Below are 25,812 nucleotides of genomic sequence, written 5' to 3'. Positions count from 1 at the left end.
TAGATTGCCTCGAGTCCTCCACTTGCCTCGCTTCCTCGCGTCTTAGTCCCTCCCACCAGATCGCCTGTTGGGCCTCCAAAGCCTTAGCACTCCAGCCTCTGCTCTTGTTTGTTTGCCTGGCCCCGTGTGGACTTTGCCTTTGCTGACTGACTGCTTGTTGCTGACCTCTGATGCTCTCCAAGGAATGCAGTAAAGCTAATTTTTTTTCTTATCTGCTTTGATCCTGAGCCTCACTAAGAGGCCCGTGCCACTCTTTACTAACTCACTCTGTGCAGCCACAATTTGATTCCAAATAGATATTTCAGGTTGAGTGTTGGAGAAATGCTTCGCAAATGATTCACCAGACATCTAGATTATTTCCATTTGATCAAACGAGGCAGCCATAAAAACCGGAGTTGTAAAACAGAAAACTGCTTACAAGTGGAAAACCCTGTCATTGTAATGAATGCTGTAGTGAGTGGTGGTGCCTGGGCTGTTTAGTGGCAAAGACTTTTTAAACACTTGCCAACCCACTAGACAGCCTCATATTACCCAGCAGCACTGAGTCTAATTTTCCTCTGACATGATGAATGACCCAATGAGAATAAATGGCAATTGGTTGTTTTATTAAAGGATAGAGTTTCTTTGTGAAGCCCGCCAAGGAGCCCAAACTAGTTTGCTTTATAGAAATGGAAAGAGTGTGGCGTTGCTTTACTGTGTGAAGGAGATCCACAGATGTTGGTTGGGTGACCCCTAGTCTCTCTTTGCCAGACCTTCTAGACTGGGGTCTGGCTAGTCCACACAACATTCCAGGATGGGAGAAAAACATGCTCTGGTTTATTGGCATTTCTTTAAACCAATCACAATCATCTTGGGTGGTGCTAACCACCGGATAGAGCAACGGTGCCTCTGCAAAATAGCCTCAGGAAGGAACTTGTTTTGGTGGAACGTGTACGTTCAAAGATTGTTTTAGTTGTGCAACAGAAAACTCAGATTGGACAGATAGTCTAGCTAGCTGTCTGGATTTACCCTGCAGAGATCTGAGGAGCAGTTAACCATAGTCCTCAAAAATCCACCGAAGTTTAAAATTCCAACACAAACAAAGTGGAAGGTAACGGACATCCGGCCAAAAAGAGTGACAGCCGGCGGACTTTTCGGCGGCACCTGAACAATCCCGGAAGTGGAACGTCGACGATATAGAATAATACCTAATTCCTAATAATAATAAATGTGTAAAGTAAAATACATGTAAGGCCAAGACTGATTATGCCTTATGTGTCTTTAGTAGCCTACAACAGCGCATAAGGGCCATTGTAGGTAAAAGAAAAATATATTATAGCGTCAGGGGGCTAATATTTGAAAAAAAAAACTAAAGTCGTAACTTTATGAGAAAAAGGATATTCTCCGAGATAAAAGTGGTACTTTTAACAGAAAAATTCTCTCTGACATCATTAAATCATGAATCTGTGATCGCTTCCCCCCCGTAATCAATTTATTATTATTTTTGGCCCTAATACGGCGTCATACTTTATACAATATAGCCTACTTGCGAAATGTAATCTTATTTTACTGTAAGGATCATTTAGAAGGGTCAAAAGAGGATCAACTTCATTGTTATGTTTTAAAACGGTTCATTGGTGTTGCTAAAATGAAAAAAAAATGTGTGTATGTGTGTATATATATATATATATATATGTATGTGTATATGTGCGTGTATATATATGTATATGTGTGTGTGTATATGTATATATATGTATATGTGTGTGTATATATGTATATGTGTGTGTATATGTATGTATATATATGTATATGTGTGTATATATATGTATATGTGTGTGTGTGTGTGTGTATATATATATATATATGTATATGTATATGTCCGTGTGTATATATATATATATGTGTGTGTGTGTGTATATATATATATATGTATATGTATATGTCCGTGTGTATATATATGTATATGTGTGTGTGTGTGTGTGTATATATATATATATATATATGTGTGTGTGTGTGTGTGTGTGTATATATGTATGTGTGTATGTATATGGTAATACTATTTCTGCCTACGCCACTGATATACAGTATATTAAACATTGTTTTGTTCTACAGAAAATGCCTTCAACTTCCAAAAAATGGACACCATCAACTTGAACACGTCTTCTGTCATGCATTACGGAAGGTAACATCTCTTAATGTCATTAACAGTGCTATTGTTGGCAAGATATTATATTTTTATTGTATTTGTTTTCTCATGTTGTCGGTATCCTGCAAAACATTCGAACAATTGTTATTTTGTTCTTTCATTTTTAGTTTCTTTTTTTTTTTTTGGCCACTTGGATACCTTGTAAGAAGCTGTCGATACAACGTTGACGTATTGTCACCAAGATGTGAAGCCAGATTACAGTAAAGTAACTGTAAAATGTAAATGTGCACAGGTGGCAATAATCAGTCATTGTTTTCGGCATGACACTTAAATATTCCAGCATTTTTATACGCAACATTAACAAGGACAATTTTCCATTCTTTCATTTCGTTATATGAATGCAGTAAGTATATACATGTTTAAGGATACAGTACAATATAATGTCTCTCCTTACATGTTTTTAGCATGTGTTAAGACTTTTCTGCTTGATTGAATAAACGTCATTCAAACTACTTAAACCAAAACGTCACATGATGGTACTTTAACCACTGGGTGACGTCCCTGCATCTTTTGGCTGTGTGACTTTTTAAAGGTTTGAATTATGGGAACACATTTATGCTTTTGAAGTCATAATGCGGGTAGGCTGTGTTATTTGTTCTTTGTTAAACTCATCAATCTTTTCAGAAATGTGAAAAAAAATGAAGACCGCTCTGCTTTCAAAAGATATCTCCAAAATGTTATGAGTGGCAATGTGTGCAATCATATCGTTGATTCATGTATGTAAAAATCCCAGCAATTAAATAATAATTTTTTTATTTTTTATTTTATTTTATTTTTTTTATTAATCGCTCATGTAAGCAAACTCTTTTTTTTCTATCTTTGATAGAATACACAACCATAAAATAAATTAATAAAGAATATGGCAGTGGTTGCCTAGAGGTTAGAGAAGCGAGCTTGGGACCAAGAGGTCGCCGGCAGGATAAAATCTGGGTGGGGAAAGTGAAAGAGCAGTGCTTGTCCTTCCCTCATTACCACCACTGAGGTGCCCTTGAGCAAGGCCCTTAACCCCAACAGCTCCAGTGGAGCTGCTCAGTGGCCAGCAGATCAGACTATCAGCTTCCAGGTATGAATGTGTAACTGTGTGAATGTGACAGGTCGTCGTTGCAAATGAGAAATTGTTCTCAATCGACTTACCTGGATAAATAAAGGTTAAAAGAAGAAATAATATGAAGCTGCAAACCACAAATACTCTTCACATTATGGTAACAAAACTAATTTCCAAAGAACTTTTATTGAGACTGGGTTGAGAATAAAAAACATCAGCATTGTATCAAAATACAATAATGTAGTCAAAGCTGTAGCGCTAAACTAAAAAACAAATTAAACGTTGTCCACAAGTTTCCTGCACCTGTGTGTCTGCAGCTCATGTTTGTTGTTGCGAGTGTTGAAAGTCACCACAAAGCGGCACTTCACATGCTGCGGAGGAGGAAACGACAATAACTATGACGTTTGAATGCATTGGGGGAAATCTCCAAAATCTAACGTACTGTCAACGGCCAGTATGCCAGGTATGGAGGCTTTGAGAGGCAAATGAGAGAAAACAATTCTGACGAGACATTTTCTAAGTTGAGCTAAATAGTTTTCTCTCCTGTGTTTAGGACTTAAGAACAGATGAAAAAGAGAAGTTTTGCCTGGTTAATCATCCTAAGTTCCATTCAAAAAAATAATCATACGTGAAAAACGTTTTGGCACGTGAAATATAGTTTTTGGCCGGATCATTTTGAAGTGTTGTAATACTCTATTAGGTAACAAGAGGATGGAGTGCAATGAAGGGAAATTTCTTTCTAAATTATTAAAGACTATTATTCTGCAAAACCAGGAGAGAAAACAGTTTAGATCAGACTTAGAAAATGGATCACCAATTATGTTTTTCTCACTTGCCTCTCAGGGCTTCCGTAAATAAGTCATTTTTGATTATAAGACAGAAAAGCTTGCTTGGCTTGGAAAAGTTGCTTGGCTTTAAAACTGTGTGAAACAGAATTATTGCTGAGTTGAACATAACGTCTTAAACACATAGGAACGCAGGCGTTAAAACAAATGTACCTTTTTCATCAGACTGCAGCTGTCCAAGTCATGGTTTTCAGCCTTGAGACACTTGGTTTTTCCCAGGACCGCATCAATCTTAAAGTTGATCACGTTGGTCACCTATAGTAACAAGACGAGTGGACAGAGGACAGAACTATTAGATGGTGTCACGCTATAATGGGTTGCATGGTGGTGACATGATGTGTTGCATGGGAGTTCCTTTGTTTCTGAAAGATGAATCTAACCTGAGACTGAGCGGTGGTGATGGAGACCAGTTTGAACATATTCTTGCTCTTGGAGTGTGTGTTGAACATCTCCACAGCATGTTGAGTTGCTTTCTGAACATCATATGACTCTGGTTTCCTTTCAAACCAGCCACCCAGGAGAGATACTTTCTCTATGAGGAAATTAAACACAGACACAAGGTACATGTCACATAGTTGCATTAATTAGGGCAATGATAAAAAACTAAGTGACATGTGGCCTACTCTATGTTCTCAATCAAATAACAGACATTAAAGTGGTACAGCACCATTTCATACACATAGTATCATGGTTGATTCTACATATTTTGTATTCTAATCTTACGTAATTTCCCTTTTTAAAAAAGCAACTCCACATTAAGTCTATGAGGGGAAACTTATGTTTGCACGGACCACAGAAGGTTGAACGGTTCAAGTCTATTGTCTTATATTACACAACTGCCATTGTGGGTGTAGTCTGTTGCACTTCTGAACACACCCAAGTGTATTATTGGGCTACAATGCATAGTGAATCTATTCATTCATTACTTATTCATTGCTTAACAGGGTGTGGATAGAACCTGTAGTCAAAACAGGAATTTCAACCAATGTTGAAGATACGCTTGACACAAAAATCAAAGCAATTTTGATGAGGGCACCAATTATCTACACAAGAAAGTACAAACAAGCATGGAGACGTCAGCATGGTGACATCAATATGGTGACATCAGCATGCTAACATGCTCACTATGTACTGTATATATAAATTATCTTTCCTAGAGAAACACTGCTTTGTCCTTGACCTGATGATTGAGGTTTGGCAGAGTAGTAAAGCCGTTTTGGCAGTGTTAAGGGTAAAACTGAATCCAGGGGTTTGGTGTTCTGGACTGTAACAGCACATTTTCAGGATGAAGGAGCATAAAACCCCCAAATGGCAACACACAGAATCATAACACTGACTGATTGTGCCATTGGAGTCAGTTTATTTGTGTATATAAGTATGAGTGTGCTTTTTATTTGGTTAAGTTAAACATCGCTATTATGCCAATTGTGAATGTAAATGGAAAGAGCAACACAGTCATGACATGACAAATATGTACATCTAGGCTATTTCTGTTTGATCCTGTGTAACATTCACAGTATACAGTACATAGCTGAACCAACCAGAATATTTATCTGCTCAGTAAAACCATTTCATTAACAGAAGCCACAGACGAAGTTGATGAATTGGTACAGAGTGGCACTGATGGATCATTTTTCATTTCCAAACACTCCCAAACCAAACTCCATTCTGCCAAATGAAATAGCATCTGACAAATGACATATTTCCCAGACTGCTGGCAATGCCAAACCTTCTGACTCACTGCACCCAACCAGACAGCAGTACACAGTCACTGTCTACACACCGAGTACATGAGTGACCTATTTATGTTGCCATTATGTCATAAAGGCATTTCTTTTAGTTATTTGAAATACTTTTAGGTTGAATCATTTTATTGCTTAACTTGACACTATATAGCCCAGGCCTAGGTAATCTGCTCATACAATACATGTTTTTCAGTATTACACATAGGCCTAATTTCCCTGTTGGTTTCAGTGGTCAGATGGGACTATACCAGCTTTTAGAAATAAACTAGCTGGCTTCCTTCATTACCTTGAGTTGTTGCCTAATTTTATTGATATGATGTTTATATCTTCTGTCTTTTATTTAGTATAAACATACACAAACATAAACATACTAATTACAGTATTTCTACGTTTTATCTCATTGTTTCTCTGTAAAGTGCTATAGAAATTGTTTATTTGTGTCATATCATAGTATTTGAAATGGCATATGAACACACAAAGTTCAATCTATAATTCTTTTGTTTTGGCATGGTCTCTAAATTGTTAGTCATGACTCAGATGCCCATGCTGCTGTCATTGTTGCATAGTTGCATTGTCCTCTCAATCAACCTGTTTTGTTCCTATTTATCTCCTTATGCAAAAGAGTGTGTACACAGTACAAAGTTATTCTCTGTTGTAATATTATTCACGCTTTTCTCACTGCACTGTCTACGTTATCACTACACACATTGCATTGTATGTTAAATATTAGAATCTCAATGACACTTGGTTATATTGCCTTTTTTCAGAATTGCATGCTTCACTTGGTTTTACTAGACTTAAATTATATTTTCCTTTATCCACAGATCCACTTATTGGGGCACTCACCAGAATTCAGGAGACAAATCAGGAAATGACTATTTCATACAAATTTGTCGTACATATTTAAAATATGCACAAAATAGAAAAGTGTCAAAAAGCCCCTTTCTCTCATCTGGATCACAACAACAAATAATATATAGTAATTATAATTAATATATAAATAATATGTAGTGTAACCTGCTGGGTAATGAGATCAGGGCAGTGTAAGTAGTTGTAGCTAGTATTTGTGGAGCTTTAAAGACACCTATCATTTCTATCTTCAAATGTGTTTTAGGAAGAAGAAAAATCTGTTATTTGTTTCTTGTTGTTTACTCGTTTATCAATTCTGTTACCACTTTTCAAAACGTGATATCAACCTCCGAAGTCTGCTCTCCCGAAAGAAATTACTCAGAAACAGAGTAGCTCAGTTTATTCTCTGTCCTATAATATTTATTTTTTTTATCTCGCTTGCCTCCCTGTAACTCGCCATTTCCACACTCATGTTTCTTATCCATATCAGTACTTACTTTTTGTCATGACTTCCTCCACAGGCTGATCTCCCAAACACAGCTGGATAGCTGACAGACATATCACCACTGCAAGCGGGAGATACATCTTCTAACCGGGCTGGGCTCGCCACAAGGGGAAAACTGGTGGAAGATGGATCTCCACAAAAAGGTTTCAGATGAGCAGGACACTTTAAGTGAAGTGAACCACTTGCCAATCAACTCGCAGACGTCCTACAGTGTTTGCAGCAAACTGATGGTGTTTGGGTCCACGGAGAAAGCAGTAAAACAAAACAAAAAGGTGAGACATTGAAGACGGTTACTGAAAAAATAAAAATAAAAATACAGCAATAGAGCCAGAAGGTGCAAAAATGACAGATATAGAAATGGCTATAAAGAAAGAAACATTACAACTCCTTACCTTTCTGATATTGAAAAACAATAGGACTTCACCTAGTGAATGCTGGAGCAACAGTGAGCCAGGCTGAGAGAAATATTGCGAGTGAAGAGGAGAGAGAGAGAGAGAGAGAGAGAGAGAGAGGGAGGGTGTCGTCAGTATGCATTTTAGCTCTGGTATGTTAAACAAACCAGTGGAGACCACACCCCCCAACTGCCTGACAATGACGTCATGCAGGGATTTGACAACCATCAGCAGCTTTGGTGTGTGTGTGTGTGTGTGTGTGTGTGTGTGTGTATGTGTGTGTGTGTGTGTGTGTGTGTGTGTGTGTGTGTGTGTGTGTGTGTGTTTGCATTCATGTGTTATGTGTGTGTTTGCATTCATGCGTTATGTGTGTGTTTGCATTCATGCGTTATGTGGCCTGCTAATGTGATGCGTCTATATGTGAATGCACATTTCGTCAGTTTCTTTACAAGGGTGAACACTGCACTTTTGTGGAGAGGTGACTTAACCGCTGGTTACTCTTGTTGGCAGGCGGTGAGTCACTGTACAAACTATAGCACACAGCAGAACCTCATTACACACCGTTTCGAGGTACATCAACATCCTGTCTAGAACATTTGTTATTATGTGATAAAGGCTTCAGCTATTCTGATTAAAAGGCACAAACGTCAGCGAGTTGAACTGAGTGGAATTAATTAATTGTGTGTCCTCATTTATAAAGATGTGGCTGACAGACAGGAAGGCAGATTCTTTTGGATGCCTGTCCCTCAGCTTTTTAACAGAGTGATGGCTAACAGCAATGTTTCGATATGTCAGATTCTAATAAATCTTTATAAATGAGGACACACAATTCATTATGTCAAATTCTACTAAATCTGACATATGTCAGATTTTAATAAATGCTGATTGTATGCCTGTAAATGAGAGAGCTACACTCCATAATTTTAACCCAAAAACACTGGGCAATTGCCTGCCAAAGAATAGATTGTTTGGGCCACTAGGGGGCAGAAGACCTCCACAATAAGCTAACAGACAGGCAGCCCTGACATATTATTGCCTCATGAAATTGTAAGGCTACAGTGTGGCCCTTACTTCCTACACCTAGTTCCAGCACACTTGTTCACACACCACACCCATCTTTGAACTTCGGCTTTCATTTTGATCGTAATGACACACTTGTAAAGTTTCGTGACTGCATCAGCACTGTTGTGACACTGTCACGGTGACAAAATCTGGCCGCAGACAGACATATAAACACCTGGCAAAGTACTCAAAACCACATCTGTGGTAATTCCCATTACAGGTGTCTCCAGGACCACATTTTGTCATGATGACACACACACACACACACACACACACACACACACACACACACACACACACACACACACACACACACAGAGGTTTGTGGCACTATCTTTATGGGGACCTGACATTGACATAATGCATTCCCAAGCCCCTTACCCTAACCTTAACCATCACATCTAAATGCCTAACCTTAACCCTTACCCTAACCCTAACCATAACCTAATTCTAACCCTAATCCTAAAACCAAGTCATAACCCTCAAACAGCCCTTTAAACTTGTGCATTTTGGCCCCACAAAGCTGTCGGGACCCCACAAGTATACTGGACTCCCGGTTTTTGGACCCCACTAATATAGTTAAACAAGCGCCCCCCCTCCCCACACACACACACACACACACACACACACACACACACAGACTCACAAGGTGAAAACAATAGCCTACCAGCGTTACTGTCGCGGCTGCTAACAACATGGCAGGGGTGCACTCTGTCTTTCACTTGTTTCCCTTCAACTCTCTTTTATCAAATAAAAAAAGAAAATGGTCAAAAATGTATAATAAAGACAGAAAAATATATTTGGCTTTTTACCTTGATGTTCCACTTTCTTCACATCGTTGCCAAGTTTGTTAGTCGGCTGTTAGGTGCTGGTCAGGCAGTGTATATTTGGTTTATTGGAGCTTTTTTGCTAAAACCAGCTTCTGCTGAAGCTGGAAATGTAGTTGATGAGAGCAGTGACACTGAACCAAACCAAATAAAGAGCTAAAAGAGTATAAAAAGCTCAGTGGCGCTGCAAAGTTGAGTGAAAATCCTTTGTGGGTTTGTTACTTGTGTGGAACTTTACAGTCATATGACTTTAATAAATGTAGCAGAATAATGAACTGTGATTTTGTATGGGCCATATGAGGTGAAAGTACTCATACCCACTTTTATCAGTCAAAGTCACAGTACTTTTTTGTGTAGTGGTTGTGGTTTAAATTTCATTTCAATTTCCACACTCTCAGCTCTCAGTTTTGAGTCTTGCTGTGGGCATTGAATGTGGGCATGAATAGTTGTTTGTCTGTTAGTTGGCAGGGTCAAAAACCTGTCAACAGATTTTTATTAAAACACTGACTAAGGAATAAGTGTTATTTTAAATGGAGTTCCAGGACCAGGCTGTTAACATTGCAAGATGGGAAACAGCATCCATTACATTTTGTCCCAATGAAGTAAGACTTATCCATACAAATAGTTGGGGCTGCTAGTTCATTAGTATAGTACTACAAATTCAGATACAAAGGCAATTAAATGTCTTATCAGTAAACAGATTCAAGTAGCATACAAAACCTTCACCTTAAATATGCCCACACAGGGACAAAATAATGTATATACCTTTTAGAAAAGTTAAGGGGCAAAATCTAATTAAACTTTAAAAATGTATTCTAAATTTAGACAAAAAGCAAGAGTTTTCCTGAAGTTTCTGGTTTGCTTGTACTGATAAAGTGACTGAAGCAGTGGCAGCAAACACTGTCCTGTCCTGTTAGTAGTGTCCTGTACACTGTCCTGTGACAGTGATCAGTCCCATGACAGTCATGGAGTCACAGGACAGTGTCTCGGAGTCACAGGACAGTGTACATGACAGTGTCTGACTGTCCTGGGACAGTCATGGAGTCACAGGACAGTGACTCGGGAGTCACAGGACAGTGTCTGACTATCCCGGGACAGTCATGGAGTCACAGGACAGTGTCTGACTGTCCTGGGACAGTCATGGAGTCACAGGACAGTATCTGGGAGTCACAGGACAGTATACAGGACGGTGTCTGACTGTCCCAGGACAGTCATGGAGTCACAGGACAGTGTCTGGGAGTCACAGGACAGTGTCTGACTGTCCCGGGACAGTCATGGAGTCACAGGACAGTGTCTGGGAGTCACAGGACAGTGTAGGGGACGTCACTGTCCCGGGACAGCATGGAGTCACAGGACAGTGTCTGGGAGTCACAGGACAGTGTCTGACTGTCCCGGGACAGTCATGGAGTCACAGGACAGTGACTGGGAGTCACAGGACAGTGTCTGACTATCCCGGGACAGTCATGGAATCACAGGACAGTGTCTGGGAGTCACAGGACAGTATACAGGACGGTGTCTGACTGTCCCAGGACAGTCATGGAGTCACAGGACAGTGTCTGACTGTCCTGGGACAGTCATGGAGTCACAGGACAGTATCTGGGAGTCACAGGACAGTATACAGGACGGTGTCTGACTGTCCCGGGACAGTCATGGAGTCACAGGACAGTATACAGGACAGTGTCTGACTGTCCCAGGACAGTCATGGAGTCACAGGACAGTGTCTGGGAGTCACAGGACAGTGTACAGGACAGTGTCTGACTGTCCCGGGACAGTCATGGAGTCACAGGACAGTGTCTGGGAGTCAGAGGACAGTATACAGGACGGTGTCTGACTGTCCCAGGACAGTCATGGAGTCACAGGACAGGATGGTGTCTGATTGTCCCGGGACAGTCATGGAGTCACCGGACAGTGTACAGGACAGTGTCTGACTGTCCCGGGACAGTCATGGAGTCACCGGACAGTGTCTGGGAGTCACAGGACAGTGTACAGGAGACTACTAACAGGATAGGACAGATTTTGCTGCCACTGCTGCTGCTCCTGCCCTACACTTTCAACTCCAGTGTGTCATGAGTGAGAAGTCCCAGTAGGGGGAAGCAACACTATATCACATAATGCAACAGGTGGTTGACGAGGCTCAATAAATGGATTTTCATGGTTAGTTGTGTTTGATAACAGGGAAGCTTGAATACAATAAGTGCACATTATGAGCAGTCAATTTCAATTTAAAAACATAATAAACATACAAAGAGTTGTGCATGTAAGTTTATTTTTCTCAATGGTCACTCTGTCTTTCAGGTACACAATTTTGGATTTCAAGAAGGGGCACTATACCAACTAGTCAGTTTAGGATTTGGTGGCAGATAAGAGATGTAGAAGTTAGATGTAAATGCATCATAAATAGAGATAGCTAAATGATATACAAAAAACTCTGACAGCTCTGACAGAGGAAGCATAGATAAAGACAGGTGAGGCAAAGGGATAGGCAGATGGCATCAGAATGACAGGTACACTGGATCTGACAGATGGACAGGCAGATAGACGCCAGACGAAAAGACAGACTGAAAGAAAAGAACCATGCAGATGGAGAGGCAGTTGGAAAACAAGGAGCAGATGCAACACCACACACTACAGCCTCAAAATGTACAACAGATTTGAATCAACACCACTCTGACAGCCTAAATAAACATGCAGCACTTAGAGCTTTACAAACGTTGTGCTTGTTGATGTGTTATACTGAACACTTTACTTTACTATATTAAATTACACAGGTAGTATAACACAAATAGGCAAGTTACACCCTTTAAGATAATATACAACAATACAAATACATAAATAGATTCACACTTAAAAGTCAACATGCAGGAAGACAACGGAAAAAAACATCTCTTTTAGGCCAGGTTTGAATTCACTGTCCCCAACGAGACTAACTGTAACTCTTCCAATCAGGTTCAGCATGCGGCTCGCTGGATTTGCTCAATTTGGAAATCCCCCTTTTCAATGGAATAATTGATGTCAGTGTTGTTTGCCTGATGAGTGGGCTGGACACCAACTGCCACAGCTTTCAGTCAAATTGTTCTTGTCCAGTCTGTCCAGGGCAAAGGTCAAAGTTACTTCACAAATAAACAGCCAAAACAGAGCAGCTTCAACTGCTGTGTGCTGATTTTTTTTTCTTTCAAACATATTTTAGAGTCATATGTGTTGTTAATTGTACATTTTACAATACACTTAAAACAAGTAATTGTATAGCATTTTCTTGTATCATTATGGCCATCATATTGTACTTCTACTGACCTATGGTCAGGAAACTGGACTCTTTTTTTTAAAGATTATTTCTTGGGCATTTTATACTTGTAGGACAGCTGCGACAAGGACTGAGCCTTTGTAAATGGGGCGCATGCTCTACCAGGTGAGCTATCCAGGCGCCCCGAGGAAACTGGACTTTTTAGCTAGCACTTTTGCATCCCACACTTCACACTACCACATACTTATATACTATTGATAATATTTATTTACAAGCATAACTATATAATTGCCTTATGACCTCTCTGCACCTTATCTATTTATCACATTGTAAAACTCTTTACTGTGCAATGCATTTCCATTATATTTTTTTGTGTGGCCATTATAGCCTTTAATAGACAGGACAGCTGTAGACCGGAAACGGGGGGAGAGAGGGAGGGAAGACATGCACCAAATGGCCGCAGGTCGGACTCGAACCCTGAGCCGCTGCGTCGAGGACTGAGCCTCTGTATATGGGCATTCCCACTTTATTTGCATTTGTATTTGTATCCCTCCTCTAAAAGTGCATCTGTGTTGTATTGTATTGTGATTGTATTAATAGTATTGTGTTGTGTTGAGACGGTTTTAAAGGTACCTGGCAATGAAGACACCTTAATTTCCCCATTGGGGATTAATAAAGTCATCTATCTATCTATCTATCTATCTGTCTATCTAACTATCCACTGTAGGCTATATTTGGTATATGATATAAAAAAAAACGAGTAGTACATGTTGCTGAACCTATAACACACAGTAACATTTTGAATGACATCTGTATGAAATGTGCTTTGTTTCAACCCCATGGTAATGTTGAGGCTGTAGCGTTGCATCACATTGACAGATGGCTTTTTCCACCTACATTTACATTCACAAGGGAGGATAAAAGGTCATTGATTTGGCTAATGAGATGTTTCCATCATCCAGTTTATTGCCTGCTGAAGCATCGAGCACTGGAGCCATTAATGGATTTAATGTGTTTCTGTAGGCATCATCACACAACAGGTGAGTTACATAATAAATACATAAATAAATCAGGGTCCTGTCTCATGAAGTAGGATTGACAATTAAGCAGATAAAATCCGGCAAAAAAAGCTTGTTGTGAAAATAGTAAGCTATTTGACAGTCTACCATGATCTGTTTGATTGTAATGAGCTTCACACAAGCTGTCCCTCATGAGCTATTTGTCCTTACCAGTAGAAGGCTGAAATTAATGTTTTTCTTTAGTTAGCAGTACATAAATAATACATACATATTTTTTGATCACTTACGTCGTGTTTTCCTCTACTCTCCTTAAACTAAGGCAAAAACTCATCATGAAAACAAAAAAAGTTTATTATAGTTGGATTATTTAAAAATGTCATTGATTCAAAGTAAACACGATTATATTAATAAATAAAAATAAATTATTAATTAAATAAAAAATAATCATAAAGACAAAATATAAAAGTAATAGTCAATTCATTGTTAAATCACTAGCTTTTCTAGGTTAACCCAATGCATACATAGTTTGATCATTTTGTACATCATTTCACCATAAACTAAAACTGCATTAATTAAAACGTTTTTGTTGTTGTAAGTTTTGCATTCAGTTTGCAGTTTGTAAAACTACCAACCAATACCACCCTGCGATGTCTGTTTGCTGCAACATTTCCCATGAAAAGTGACGCAACTACAAACCATCATAATCCTGCTGCAGGAGACCTGTATCTGTTTTTCCTACGCAACATTCCTTAGACCTCAGACCTGGGATCAGTGTTGATAGCTCATCCTCCATAATCCCTTTACAATTAGGACCCGCCCACTAAACGGGGTGATTGACAGCCGGCTCCTCCAACGAGGCGGCGGCCGACTTGTCTGGCCTCCTTCCCTTCCCTCCTCCTCCTCCTCCTCCTTGTCCGACTTTGTTGCTCTCGTACCCCGCTAGTCCGTCCTGCGGAGCCGAAGAACCACTCGACAAAGTCCCAACTATGGAAGGCGACAACATAATAATGCCTGTTTGACTCTGGAAGATTTTCCAAGGTAGGTTTGGTGATTCAAACTGTTCAAACCGGGGAGGAATGAATTACGGGCTAGGAAGCTGCGAGTGTGTGGGGGGCGAAAAGTTTATCCGCCTCACTACACGGGACAGGAGGGAACAGAGGGAGATTTACTCCAATGTTGTTCACAGTAGGGATGTGTCATGCTGCTAGCTTGCGTGTTGGTCCCCTTTAGCTTGTGTGGTACCCTGAGTACTTGTCATATTAATGTCATATGTATTTTTTTTAATGGTATGCTTTATGAGTATGCCTCGCACAGTGTCCCAAAAATGAACATGTATTGTAATTTTATGTCTGATAATTCTGAGATAAACTGGGCTCCTTTCTTCACTCAGTGTTGACTGTGTTTTGGGTTCAAATTTAATTCAGACCTTTTTGTTAGTGAAAGTTGTAGGAAGAAAATTGCAGATTGCATTATAGATTTTGTTTTGGCTTAGTATAACATGTATTAAGTTCATTTGTAGAATTACAAATTAGCATAATAAGATAACGCCTTTAATTTGATAGACTCAGCCTATGTGCGTATATGCCTTTTGTGAGCTGTATGTTGATGTGCATGCACGCTGTACGTTTGTCTCTTTATAGGGAAAGTAACAGAAAGCCTAATCCATCAGAAGCACTGTTGTTGCATTGGCTTTGATTAACTTGTTTTGCTTCTAGCGCTCAAACACCAGCACAGAAACACACTTGGCAATGTATAAATGAAGCCTTTAAATCATGAGTCATCCAAAAGCACTTGTTGATGTGATAAACAACATTAGTCTGCATCCTGCTCTTTTCTTTTTGTATATGTATATACACAATTATATTTCCGGGGCAGCAGTAAAGGTTAATGCTCTGAGTCCACAATTACAAATACAGACAGACAGGCAAGAGAGGGACAGAGACAGTGGGACGGGGTCTCGCTACAGATGTGCATTCCTCCTGCCAGTGGAGTGATCAAGCCTTTAAATATAGCTCGACGGGAATGCAAACAGACCAAGCAGAAAGACGAAGCCCGGGGGCGTCTCAGTAGTAGGAGAGGGAAGGTAGGTGGTAGAAGGAGGCAGAGGGACTAGGCTGTGAGCTCTTTTTCCAAATTATCCCAAATTATCCCAATTTGTTTCCCTTTCTCAAATGTCTCCCTGTTTTTAAGCATGATGTGGGTCAAAGTTCATGTTAGAAAGGGAGCTGCCACCTGTCTATAGGTTGAAAGCCACTAAGAAAGTCGTGAAGTTTTTCAGGAGGGAGATTTAAATGCGGGATCTTGGCTCTTGCGACGCTTTGCAACACTGCGTATCAGTGACAGAACTTGAACCTTGCCCGCAAATCCTGTGATGTGACATCATCAGTGTATACGCTCGTGTTTATGAAACGGGCTGACAAGAGATGATACAGGAAAACATGTTATGTTGTACAGAGCACATGTTGTAGAGGGCACAGAAGGAGATTGTCATTCATGCGTTGAAACTTTTATTGTGTTTCTGTTTTTGAGGCGTCATCTGGTTGTTTCTTGTTTGGCGGTTCTGTTGTTTTTATTTAATAGAACACATTTGACAGGAATCAGTGGGGTTGTGATGTAGACTATGCGTGTACTGGTGTATGAAAACCAAGCTAAGGTAGGGATTATCCTGTGTGGGTGTATCAAGCTGCATCCATTCATGTATAACCCAATTTAGATTAAAAAAAAAAAAACATTTGTTTTTCAGGAAATTTTGGCTGTCCCTATCACATTTGGCTGTTTGACAGGGATTGGCCCAATCGCAAGTGACTGCACTGACCGATTTTGACTTTTGTAGGCACTGGAGAGTGGCTTGTCACTGTTGGTTGCTTGAGATATGAAAGGGAAGAGTTCACACTCTGACACACAGCCAATTTTCCTCCTGCACTCCCCAGAGACCGAAGGGCTTGAGCCAGTCCTGTGATGTTAATATGTCCCAGGTTTTTCGGTGGCCCTCCAGTTTGATCACTGTTTATTGCTCTGTTTTGAAATCCCTTCAGCTAATTGAAACTTGTCATCTGAGTCAAAGCACAGAGATGGGCTGATTGTTGTTACGTCTTTAGCCAGAGTCCCTATATGTGCTCTGTGGAGAGTGGAGCCAAACACCTGGCCACTACCTCCAGTATCTTGGTCAGTTACAACACCGTTTGCTGTTAATGGATTTCACTTCACAGACTGGGTGGCCCGAGCAGGAAAATGCTTCTTAAGTTTAAACTCTAAGTTTGTCAAAGTCACAGTACATTATAGAAGACTGCCTTTGAAACCTGTGTAGCAGAACATCAGCTCTTTCACTCACTTGACCACTTGACCACTGTGAAAGTAAATGTACACAGAGTAAAAAAAACAAAACAAGAGAGACACCAGGTGCCTTGCTGTTTGCCTCTGGGAACTTAGCCTGCCCATGAATTCCCAAGTCTTCTGTCTGTGTAAAAGTAAAACTGGAGTGTATTTTTGCTTTGTGAACACTGTGACCGAAAAAAACAAAACAAAACCTGTACAAAGATTATTTATAAATACCCTCAGTGAACAAATGTGCTCTTTGGACTCAGGTGCTACAGGGATATCCAAAAAGAAAGGTCCATTAGAGGTGCTCAGATTTCTGAGAATATTGAAATCCCTTTAATTCAAACATTGCTGACAACACATGTTGACGCCTTTGGAGCCTGTAAGGATGTAAGAAAAATGAAATATGCAAGGTGGCTCTGTAATAAAAAGTAAAATCCTAAAAGTTCCAAAGCATTTACACTCTGGCTGTAAGGCAACACATGTGACAACTAAACCTAGTAGCCTAGATTTGGCTTTGTGTGGTCATATTAACTGTAGTCTAGTCAAGGGGAAGGCTCATGCTTAAATTCTGAGATTTGCACTAAATGTAAGATGACTGTAGAGAGCAAACCTTTGAGAAAAAACCGTTACTCGCTATAACCCATTTATTAAGAGTTTTTCTGGGGTTCCAGTCAAACGTGGGAGTCATTTTGAAGAGTTGCCCTCAAGTAATCACACATTTAATCACACGAATGCTCAGAGAGAAGTAATCAATCGGAGACAGGAATCTGACCTACGTCTGCCCCACTGTTCCATCAAAGTCCTTACATTTGTCACATCCATCATAAGTCCAAACTTGCTCTTTTTGCTTGGTTTGCTGAAAACAGACCCACAAAGATGTACTTAGTCTATTCTTTAGTACATTTTTTTAGTTCAGCTCAATTCAGTCAAACTCCCCTCCGAACACCTCATTCTAGTTAGTGAAAGGTACTGTTATTCAGCTTGCCTTCTGCTTCGCCTGATTCCCTGCAGACAGCTCTCACTGGCAGTCCAAACCCTGGACAAGCTCAGGCCAAAAACCACATACGCACACACATATACACACAAGTATGCAGAGGCTCCACTTAGACCTTCACACAGACTCATGCATGCACATATATGCGCATCGGCACACACGCAGACGATCCAATAGTTTTGTGCGTACACACACTCCCCATAATCACATGCACACAGGGCTAAACTCAGTCCAAGCCTCCATACTCTCTTCTCCACACTCATATTTCACTAGTCACACACAGAGGGCCCACGGCAATCAACTTTAAATTAGAGAGAAAGCTGCTCCAAGAACTTGAATGCCGCTTGCCAGGTCTGAGGCCATACTGTTCTGTGTGTGTGTGTGTGTGTGTGTGTGTGTGTGTGTGTGTGTGTGTGTGCGCGTGTGCGTGCGTGCGTGTGTGTGTGTCAGAGAGAACAGAAAGAGCCAGCTCTTGATATTAAACCCAACTCTGAGGGGCCTAGATTGGGGTGTTTCTTCTCCTCTGTGCTGCTGTTCGTGCACTTTATCCCCACTCATGCTTACCAGGAGCTCTGCTCAATTGTTCAGTGCATTTGAGGAGTTCTTCTGCGAGAAAGAGTTGTTAGTTATTTAATCCCAACCTGGCTTGTTCATTTCTCGTTCTGCTATGATTCTCTACATTTGCTACAGTTTAAACCGATCCAAGCCGCAAGGCCAAGCCACGTAAGTAGGGCTTAACCTTGTGGGTTGGAGCTGTGGCTTCTTTTGAGATCAACTGACCAATACGGGCGGCGATAGTGTGATGATGATAGTAAAAGTGTAATATTTGTTAAAACGAGAGAAAGAAAGAAAATGGCCACGTACGCTCCTTGCCCAGCTGAAACGTCTGTCAGTGCAAGCTCTGCCTGTAGATGAATGATGGTTGAATATAATGGCTGCTCTGCAAATAAACCCTATACTCGCTCCTTGATGTATGGGAACGGATGCCAAACATCTGAAGTTTGCCACATCTGTTTTAGATAGGAGAACTTTTTTTTTTTTTTGCCAGCAGACTCCATTTTTGGACTCTGGAAATATCTCAGCCTCAAGTCACATCATCGTCATTTGGCCTAGTATCATATACTGTAGGCTACAAGATTATAATTGATAACCACTGTGTAGAAGACTATTAAAGGACACTGGGTATCCTAGAAATCCAAGTGATTTAAGATGAATTCAACATACAGCGTGTTTAGGAGTTTTATTTTTAAAAACCTACACAAAATGACAAGCTATGTCATGTTAATATTGAAAGCTAAAATGTTACAGACCACGAACAGAAAACGGATCAATATGGATGTATGATTATGATTTCTGTGAGCAGGGGAGTCACCAACTCCCTTCTCCTTTTATGTCACTCACAGCCATTCTCCTACCCTGATTCCAGCGTTGGCCACGGAAATATTGTCTTTGGCACTACAGTTTTGGAAGGCCAAATGAAGACATTATGTTTGCCGCTGATTAGCCCAGGTGGAGACTGTATTATTGCGGGTGATGGTGTATTTTTGCTACCTTGTTTCACATTTGTATATATAAGTTAAGGTGCCATCACAGCAGCGGTAAGGAGAGAGGCTGCAGTAGTGTAAAGTTTCAAACTGCACTTGCATAATGGATCCATTTCTAACAGGATGAGCTCAACGTTGTCTTTATTTTACTGTGGCCGCTAATAGCCATTACTACTTGCTTAGTTAATCCTGTAGTAGTAGTAGTAGTACACCCTACTCTATCTAATATTGACATTATCTCTAGCACACATCTCAGTTTATAAAAATGTGGAGGTATATGTTGGCCTTTTATATCACATGCAAGGTTTGAATTAGTTTACATTTAGACGAGAGAAGACATTACATACAGTTAGGGCTGGGCGATGTATATCGACATTATATTGATATCGTGATATGAGACTAGATATCGTCTTAGATTTTGGATATTGTAATATCATGATATGACATAAGTGTTGTCTTTTCCTGGTTTTAAATGCTGCATTACAGTAAAGTGATGTACTTTTCTGAACTTACCGGACTGTTCTAGCTGTTCTATTATTTGCCTTTTTCCCACTTAGACATTATGTCCACATTACTGATGATTATTTATCTAAAATCTAAGTGTGAAGATATTTTGTTAAAGCACCAATTGTCAACCCTAGAATATCGTCGCAATATCGATATCGAGGTATTTGGTCAAGAATATCGTGATATCTGATTTTCTCCATATCGCCCAGCCCTACATACAGTATAAAAGGATAGCGAAGGAGACGATTAGGGATCAGACCAGTTCACTAACTGTACAAGTCGTGCAATAAGACACTCACTGACACGTGTACGTCTACGAGGACTGACTGATGCTGACAGCTTCACTGTAAGCTTATCACTTGCTGGGGTGAATAACTGTAAGTCTCAGCATGCATGCTAGATAAATGTTAAAGAATGTGCTTCCTTCCCATGCAAATGTGCTTTACGTGCGCTTCTGGACCTCTACAGACTTCCACTAAAACATTTTTATCTATTGGTCACAGAGGACGATAAACCCAAAATTCACGTAGTTTACCATTTTACCATGGTAAGGAGAAGAGGTTATGTGAGGTGCATATGTAGCCTATGTTTGACTGTAACCAACATGCCAATATCTCAGAGATGAATGACCATATGTTTATGGAATTTGCTGTGCACCTTTGACATATTGCTGCAATCCTGCCAGTGAAAGCTACATATTAGGTTGGCCATATATTCTGTAGCGACTCTGTCCAGTGCAGTGTTGACTGTGGAAATACAGCTAACTGGGGAAATTGTTGTAGCTTGCCAGAATATTAGTCTATACTGGAAAAACACTCTATTGATTGCTTTGGTATACAATTCTACCTCCAAATCACGAGTGGTTGCTTGCCAAACCAGCATGAAGAATACTGTGGATTGATTTACAAGCTGCTGTGGCAAACCTGTGCCAGCATTTTGGCTGCTTGGTGTTGACTCCCACCCTGCAGGTGTTCATATTTACCGTCGCTGCCAACCTGAAAATGTTCTGTTTGTGAACCAGATGTCTGACAAGAAATGAAAAGCAGCTCTAAAGCCCAGCACATCAATCCACCATCTTGTTAGATAATAGGTTTATTGAAGGCATTCATTAATGCAAATTCAATTTGCTGTCTCAGTAGGGTTCATTTTTTAGAAGCAGTGAAAAGATCTGTCTGTCTCCATTACAAGTTAGGGTGGCAGGGAACTTTGTGACTTGAAATGGAACTGCACTTTGCCCAGTGCCCACATTTACTATTGAAACAAATAGTTTAATTGTTATAGTTCTCTCGGATGTGTGGATTTTGCGAAGTGCATATCAGTGCTAATTGGTACCAAAACAAGTACTTCCACAATACTAAAGACACACTGTGTTGAAAATAGCAAGCAGTAATCCCTGAAGTGTGGTTTGTAGGCAGCTGTGGCCAGCTTGGCACAGACTGAATCACGTCTGTCCAGGTTTTAAAGACATTAGCAGTGCTGGCTTTGAGTCAGAAAGGCTACAGCATGGTTAAACCTTAGACAGTGTGGACAAGACTTTCAGACTTCAGCAACTCTAATGTTGGAGGATGAGCTATTGGCTTTAAGGTTGCAGGTTCTGATTCCTCAAACGGCAGTGAGACACTGTGTCATAGACTGCTGCTGAAACTCATAACTCAGATCCCCAATTGTAGCACAAGAAAAGGGACATTTCCTGGTGTGAATAATGTATGTGTATGATCAGCAAAAATTACATTCCTCAACTGTGTGTGCCGTGTGCGTGCGCAAACGCGAACATTTATGTTGCCAAGGAGGTTTAATAAGAACTGCACAGTCTGCTACACATAACTTGCAGTCAGTTAACACTCGGTGTAGCGGAGCCTTTGCGATTAATTAACCGTGACGTTTTAAAGGGCGGTTAAAAGTGAAATTGATTAAGCCCTGCATCCCTAGTTTGGACTCTAGGCTATATACGTATAATATATAGGCTACTAAGGCTAGCTATTGTTGCAGCAGATTGAGTTCTTCTTGGGTGGTAGTTTTCTAGTAGTTTCTTTCACTCACAAATGTGTTTTGCTTATTGTTACTTGACTTGGATGTTTGAGCTTCACTGTGCAGAATGATGTATGGGCAGAGTTTTCACATTCGTCTGCTGAGGGCGAGAGTTTCTCTGTGCTCACTTTAAATCTCAGTTTAACCCCCGGACTTACCAGCAGGACATTACAACTAGTTGAAGCTGACGGTCCAGAGTATGCCACATTTACACAAGTGTGATGTGGAAACTAGAAAGCTCCGCTGCACGTGGGCTGAGAATGGACTTCAGTGTAGTAGGAGACATTTTGTATCCAGAAGGGAAACGTTATTTGCATATTATTTGACTTATTTTATTTCTTTGTTCCAACTTCCAAGTGGCCTATAGCCTCCGTTAGTCATGAATAAATTATGTTAAAAAATGTATAAACGACTCATTCTTGACAAAAGGCAAATAGCTGTGTGCGTGCGCACATTTGAATAATGTCGGGCTGTAAACGGGTTCGGGCTTTTAACTGTCAATCAAAATGTACTTGTCGGGCTCGGGCCTTGTCGGGCCTAACTTTTAAGGCCCGATTACAGCTCTACTCCTTTTGACTCTGCTAGACTGACCTGTCAAAATTTTCCAAATGTGAACATCAGAGTGAACACAGAGGAAAAGGTGGAGATGGCTATCAGCTATGACCTAAGGCTACAATCCCAACTACAAGCAAGACTGTCTGTGCGTCCATCTCTACATCAGAGGGGCCACCGAGGCATGCGTGGAGTGGGGCTGGGCGATAAAACGATAAAGAAGATATGATATGTAATCAATATCAATAAAGAATGCGTTGGAGAAAACGTTTGATAACTTGTTTTTCTTCGTCGGAAGAAACCAGAGGTTGCGAAGCAAGTTTGGTTGCGTAAACAAAGGCACTCACTCTCTGGTAACCTAGCAACGTAGGGAGTGACACTCTAACAGCCAATCATGTAACATTATCCCGTTTGGTTGCGCCATATCGTTGTCTCATGTTGGATTCTTCAATTACAGAACTGGCGTGGAGTGATAAGTGGAAAATGAGTGCCGCAGTGAGCGAGGAAATCGTTAATAAAACAGGAAAAAGTCAGCTCGCCAGTCTGGCAGTTTTTTGGATTTCATAAGTCTGACCGTGGTCAGACCAATGTCGTCGCCAAATTATGCAAGACCGTCTTCCCGACCAAGACTGGTAATACCACAAACTTGTTTTACCACCTTAGCCGCGCTCACCCTTTGGAGCACAGCCGTATTCGCCAGCAGCGTCCAACAACATCTGCAGCTGCAACATCGCACAAGCAGCAGACCACCATGGAGAGGTACTCTGCATCAGTGCCTTACTACTAAACGGTACAAAAACATAACGGAGGCAGTGGCTGCGTCGGTTTCCAGCGGGATGTCAGGAGCTGTGGTGTCCTTTTGGCGAGACTTGGCTGGATCCTGGAGTGCCGGTGCTGTTCAGTCGGCTGACTCGTTTTCTGTGATCTGACGGCCACACGCTGCTTTATGATGAATCATACGCACTACACACTAACATTTGATTGGAGTTGTATCTCGTATGATTTAATGTGAAAAATTTAAATAGACAGATTCATTGATAAATACCTTTTTGAAGTGTAAGATGTATCAAAGACAGAGACGTATGGCATGGAGTGTTTTACTGGATCTCATTGTGTTCATGCATTTCTGCTGCAACAAGGCGACTATTTTTACTGGACTGGTCATACGTAATTGATAGACTTGTCTGTTTAAATTATGTGACAGTCGGGTATGATGTAGCAAAATGTCTCTGGGGTAGCAAAGGTGTGTGTGTGTGTGTGTGTGTGTAACTGTAGTGACATCATTCTGTTGGAATGTCTATGAAAGCGAAGTATGAAACATCTCTATTTTCCCTCTCTTCTTTTTTCTTGCCTACCTTACTAACCTCTTTGTCCCTGTTCCTCCTTGTTTCGACATCTTTATTATTTGATTTGCCGTCCGTCTCACTCTGAATCCGTCTGCTGCCCTTGCCTTGCCTCCCTGATTGCTTCTGCGTGGTTTGTTGTCTTCATGGAGTGTTGGCAGTCTTAGAGGACCATACATGGGTGTTATCGAGCATGGTGATCATATCTGATTTGGCAGACAGGTGACAGAAAAAAATGAGAATGAAGCCAAGACTACGCTATATATGTTTACACGGCAGCTTAAAATGTCCACATTCTTATTTTTGACACAGGCCGGAGTATCATGCTGTTGCTTCCCAGTAGTGTTCCTTATTTATTCAAATCCAAACATTCACATTTTGGTCGAAGTATGTTTTAGCCTCAAAATGCTGTTTTCTCAAGCCTTTCTAAAAAAAAAAAAAAAAACATTTTCCCATGTGATCTGACGTAAGTTTGTGTATGATGACGTAACGTCAGGACAGTAGCAGTACAATAACTTGGTACTTGCTGTCGGCACGGTCCCATGTTTGGAGCTGTGGACAGTACTGTAAGGTCGGATCCATAAGTCACACATTAACACAACTTTCAACATGACTTCACGTAAACGTACATGCCACTTTCCTAAAGCCAAGTGGCGTGTTATCTGTACGCATTTTGAGCAATCCGCGTGTATGTCTACGCTGCATACAGCGGGCGGCAGTCTGCAACGTCACAGTGTAAACATACACGCCACTTTCTAAAGCCACGTGGCGTGTTATCGCGAGGCTACGGTTGGGTTTAGGAAACGTGACACGCGGGACACGATCCCCGCTCTCCTGGGTGAAAGTCCTGAGTTTGACCCAGCCTCCACCCCGTCCACCCTCCCTACGCGGATTTTTGCCCTTTCATACTACTCGCTACGGCGTCAATTCACACGCAATCGCAAGGTAATGTAAGTCAATGGAGGCCAAACGGCATTGATAAACATGCTTTTCTGTCACCTGTCTGCCAAATCAGAAATCACCATGCTCGATAACACCCACTTCATCAGATCAGTCTGCAACTTTGCATTAACACAACTTTGTTGGACCAAAGTTGTTATTGTGTGACTTTGGTTCTATTTAACCAATCAAGGAAACGGTAGCAACTCCAGTTTTCTGGAAGGTAAAATCACTGGCATTGTGGTGACTGGTATTTCAGCCACCTAAAAAAATAAAATAAAAATCAATATCAAATTACACTATATTTAGAATTTTGTATTATAATATTTACTGTCATAATGATTTACTTTATTAAGGGCAGATACATTGCTTACAAATTGAAACTGATTACAATGGGCCTGAGTTCTGAGCTCACGCAACAATCGGTAGATCAGAGTTGGCTAAATATGGCATTGTCTGCCGGCTGCGGTTTGTTGGAATTTCTCTGCTGAACAGAATGTTGCGTTGAAGACCGTTTTTTTTTTATTGCCCGAGTTAAGATTGGTTGCAATGAGTCAAGCAGTGTTGACATCAGTGCATTTCAAAAACACTGCTCGGTGCTAAAAAAGAAATGATAACATGATGATGATGTTAATCTGTCCTTTCAATCTACAATAGCTAAATAGATATGATTCTCAGCCTGTTTTGTTTTGCCAAGTGTGTGGTGTTAAGTTGTTGGTAGATGTCAGTCAAGAGATAATGCAGCATGAAAATATTCAACATGACCTAACCTTCATGTAATTCCTTTCACTATAGACTAGATTATTTTTTGGGCACATTTTAGGCCTTTATTTTTATAGGACAGCTGAAGAAATGAAAGGGGAGAAAGA

General features: G+C 40.6%; 2 protein-coding genes across 2 annotated transcripts in view; one reads left to right on the top strand and one right to left on the bottom strand.

Moving 5' to 3' along the window:
• Window positions 1–3,397: 3,397 nt before the first annotated feature.
• On the bottom strand, window positions 3,398–7,269 carry LOC144531709 (cystatin). Its single transcript, XM_078271965.1, has 4 exons — window positions 7,167–7,269; window positions 4,456–4,607; window positions 4,229–4,330; window positions 3,398–3,601 (listed from the first exon to the last, which is right to left on the bottom strand). Exons 1-4 carry the CDS (start codon window positions 7,252–7,254, stop codon window positions 3,506–3,508), a joined length of 438 nt encoding a protein of 145 aa, XP_078128091.1. The 5' UTR covers window positions 7,255–7,269; the 3' UTR covers window positions 3,398–3,505.
• Window positions 7,270–14,635: 7,366 nt separating this feature from the next.
• The window catches only part of il11ra (interleukin 11 receptor subunit alpha), a 57,104-nt gene continuing 45,927 nt past the window's right edge, over window positions 14,636–25,812 (top strand). The window contains exon 1 of the mRNA XM_078271352.1: window positions 14,636–14,753. The gene's annotated coding sequence lies outside the window, so the exon portion shown is untranslated. The remainder of the gene's footprint in view (window positions 14,754–25,812) is intronic.

Source organism: Sander vitreus, chromosome 16 (assembly GCF_031162955.1).
Source record: "Sander vitreus isolate 19-12246 chromosome 16, sanVit1, whole genome shotgun sequence".
NCBI classification, from domain to species: Eukaryota; Metazoa; Chordata; class Actinopteri; order Perciformes; family Percidae; genus Sander; species Sander vitreus.
The sequence above is the reverse complement of the archived record's forward strand: the minus strand, read 5'-3'. Positions and strand labels throughout refer to the sequence as shown.